At 39.3% G+C, this 3,431-nt stretch overlaps 1 protein-coding gene across 2 annotated transcripts; it reads left to right on the top strand.

Moving 5' to 3' along the window:
* The first annotated feature begins 1,173 nt into the window (after positions 1 to 1,173).
* Positions 1,174 to 2,517, top strand: twist1b (twist family bHLH transcription factor 1b). Of its 2 annotated transcripts, none has more exons than XM_071516095.1 (2): positions 1,174 to 1,699; positions 2,043 to 2,517. In XM_071516095.1, the coding sequence occupies exons 1-2, from the start codon at positions 1,286 to 1,288 to the stop codon at positions 2,121 to 2,123; spliced, it is 495 nt and encodes a 164-aa protein (XP_071372196.1). In that variant the 5' UTR covers positions 1,174 to 1,285; the 3' UTR covers positions 2,124 to 2,517. The 2 variants fall into 2 exon arrangements, with proteins under 2 accessions (XP_071372196.1, XP_071372195.1); XM_071516094.1 differs by having other exon boundaries at positions 1,174 to 1,818.
* The last annotated feature ends 914 nt before the right edge of the window (positions 2,518 to 3,431 follow it).

The following is a 3,431-nucleotide window of genomic DNA, read 5'->3' as shown; positions in this document are numbered from 1 at the left end:
TTGTGACCTCTGACCCTGGCTGCCCTCCTGTTTCCTGAACCAGATGCTGCTCCTGTGGAACACAGCCTTCCCAACCTAAACAAAATAATCCTCTACTAAACAAGATGGATATTGTATCACTCCCATCCTAGTAAATATCAGAGGGGCTCTATACAAAGAGGTGCCCTCATCTTTATATTGACTGGAACCAACAATCAACAATCATTTCTTGCATTGTTTTTTGGATGAACAAACAAATATAAACTTGGTTATTCAACAGTTTGACTTATATTTTGTGATATGTCACAGTATACAAAAAACATGCCCTCTTGTGGGCAATATAATTAGAGCAGGCTGCAGTCCATGCAAAAACTAAAACTGCAGTACTGGCTGCATGTCAAAAATGTTGGCTTGGGATCATATGTTGTCTATATGGAAGTCCTTTGATCTCACTTGGTTTGCCTCTGACTCCTGTAAATTGTAAATTGAAAATCCATGTAGTTTATTAAGGTAATGGTTATAAATTCTATATGCCAAGTGAGGGATTGGGTAATTAAAAGGGAGGGATTGCATAATCCTTGATAAGGGGCGTCAGTCTCCAATGATGGATGAATAGAGGAACAGCTGTGAAATGAAGTGTCAATAAATATGTTAGTTGTACCCTGATTGGATTGATCCGCGGTTGCTTGGATAAAAAGACGCAAAGTTTGCGTTCGTACCCGCGCTTAAAACACGCTTGTTATGTAGACTGGTCATTTCAATGTGATTTCTTTAAGAAAATCCCTTGGAAGTATGCATAGACCTAATTTACTTATCGACTTTCACTCACTTCAATGAACTTATCTTGTTGGGAATAAAAACATACTTTCATCTCAATATGGGATAACGAGGAGATTAAAACGAATGAAATCGAATGGAATAATGTCGAAAATGATCCGTAATGACATGAGGCACGATTTAATTACTGTGTTTTGAAATATTAGCGCTACAGACTTTTTTTTCCCCAACACTGTCTCCGACTTTGTATTCAGAGCGTTTGTGATAGTTCCTTGGATGCGCCCACCCCTCGCCTCACGTAATTCATTTTCTTGGCCAATCCTGTCTCTCTCCAAAAACTTTACGCGATGCAGCCTATAAGAACTGCCTAAGTTTCTCAAGTATCAGAAAAGACTTGTCCTCCCCGGGCCCCATCTATGGATACTTTGGTGTCTTCAACGCCAGATAGACCTACAGGTGGAATAATTCGTTAACTTCATGAGAGGAAAATAATTTCGGACACTTTTGGTCGCCATCTACCCAAGTGGTGATGTCTGAGGAAATTATGGGGGAAGAGTCGAGCAGCTCTCCTGTCTCTCCGGTGGACAGCCTGAGCAACAGCGAGGGGGAACTGGATAGGCAGCCGAAGAGATGTGGGAGGAAAAGGAGATCAAGCAGGAAAAACGGGGAGGATTCAGATAGCCCGACCCCTGGGAAAAGAGGGAAGAAATCCAGCAGCAGCAGCCCCCAGTCTTTCGAAGAGCTGCAGACGCAGAGAGTCATGGCCAACGTCCGGGAGCGACAGAGGACTCAGTCACTCAACGAGGCTTTCGCAGCTTTGCGGAAAATTATCCCCACTTTGCCCTCAGATAAACTCAGCAAAATACAGACCCTCAAACTCGCGGCCAGATACATCGATTTCCTCTGCCAAGTGCTGCAAAGCGACGAGCTGGACTCCAAAATGGCAAGTTGTAGTTATGTGGCTCATGAGAGATTGAGCTACGCCTTCTCTGTATGGAGGATGGAGGGCGCTTGGTCCATGTCAACATCTCACTAGCATCTGGAGAAATAATGCCCAAAATGGTATGCACGGTTTTCTAACTGTCGCCTTCCAAACTGAAGAAGGCCACAACTTACCTACATAATATGGGCAAATAATAATTCAGAAAACAGGTCTTTTTATAGGGCTTTACTGGGTTTTTATTCTTTAATGCAACCAAGTAGAATAGTCCAACAATCTGCAACAGTGTATCTCACTTGTGTTTATGCACTGTTTAGTGATAATGAATGCCTTGTCTGACCCACAGGTGACTGCTGATTCTACTTATCAAATCTTGACGGGACAAATCTGGAGTCCAATGCTGGATACATGGGAGAACACTATTTAAACCAAAGAGGACAGAGGCTTTCGGGATCACTTTGCAAGGCCCGGTGGGGACTTGCAGTGTTGGCTCACTACACTCCATTCTGATATGTTTTCTTATTGTTGACGACGAATGTTGGAAATGTATGTTTTTAATGCATGCCTTTGGACTTGTTTCTGTGGAGGTCAAAGTGCATCGAAGCAGTTGTCTCAGTTTTTGTGTGAGACTGTCAATGGGTGGTGTAGCTCACAGTAGGTTGACTTGTGGATCTAACCTGTGCAAAAAATGTTTTCAGAATACATTTATTTATTTATTGGTGAAACGTGTTACATTGAGGAATAGATCCTGTGTCTGAAATACATTCCTATTTTTATTATCTTTATGTAAATTTTTGTATATTTTTTTGCATTAAAGAAAATGACGATGGAATTGATTGCCTTTTACCTCGTTTCTGTACTATAAATATTTAATATAATTTATTGATTGTTAATCTAGTTTCATGAACTTTCTAAAAAAAAAAAAAAAACATTTATATATGGCAGAGTAGGCTAGTCTCAACAACAAAAATAGACAGACATTTGATATTCATTATATATGAAATTACCTAAAATAAATAGCTGACATACATCTACCTGCCATAATATGTACAAGTGGACCTGCTTCACATAAGGTTTAATGACAGCTTCCACTATCGAAAGTCACTTGGGAAAACAATTTAAGTTATTGGCATGCTTTGGCAGCTGCATCTTACACGAAACACGAGGGGAAACATTTAGGCTATTTTTAGTTAAATAAAAAAAAACCAAAAAAAAATCGAAAATGAAAAAAAATACAGCTACGAAACTCCATAATTATTTTATCCAAGTCCCAGTGTTGGTAAATTTCAGAAGTTATATTTGAAAAATAAAACTATTTTAGTAACGCCAATGTTTACCAGCATTTTAAAGTAGCCTAATAAATCTTTCATTGCTGTAAAAATTCATGCAGCAAACATCAGAAACTGAATTTTGATAACAGTAAAAGAGCTTATACAATCTCTCTCTCTCTCTCTCTCTCTCTCTCTCTCTCTCTCTCTCTCTCTCTCTCTCTCTCTCTCTCTATCTATCTATCTATCTATGCTATTTTTTTCTACGGGACTGCCTTTGTTTACACTCAATTAAGGATTGGGCCTTAAACTACATTAAGTAAATAAATAATACTGAGGTCATGTCAACCTACCATTAGGTCTGTGCTCAATATCTTTAATAGTCTTCTGCCAATAGCTTCGCTGTGCCATCGAAACATAAACTATATATATACTGCAGTAATTGTCCAGGATAACGCTGTTATGTT

This window comes from Centroberyx affinis, unplaced genomic scaffold, assembly GCF_046629955.1.
Source record: "Centroberyx affinis isolate AG114_WGS23_722 - 3 ecotype Tasmania unplaced genomic scaffold, CSIRO-AGI_Caff_v1 ptg000392l_1, whole genome shotgun sequence".
NCBI lineage: Eukaryota > Metazoa > Chordata > Actinopteri > Beryciformes > Berycidae > Centroberyx > Centroberyx affinis.
The sequence above is the reverse complement of the archived record's forward strand: the minus strand, read 5'-3'. Positions and strand labels throughout refer to the sequence as shown.

Bases quoted from the DNA above. Each gene is read 5' to 3' on its own strand.
- twist1b (XM_071516094.1), top strand. From the start codon at position 1,286: ATGTCTGAGGAAATTATGGGGGAAGAGTCGAGCAGCTCTCCTGTCTCT.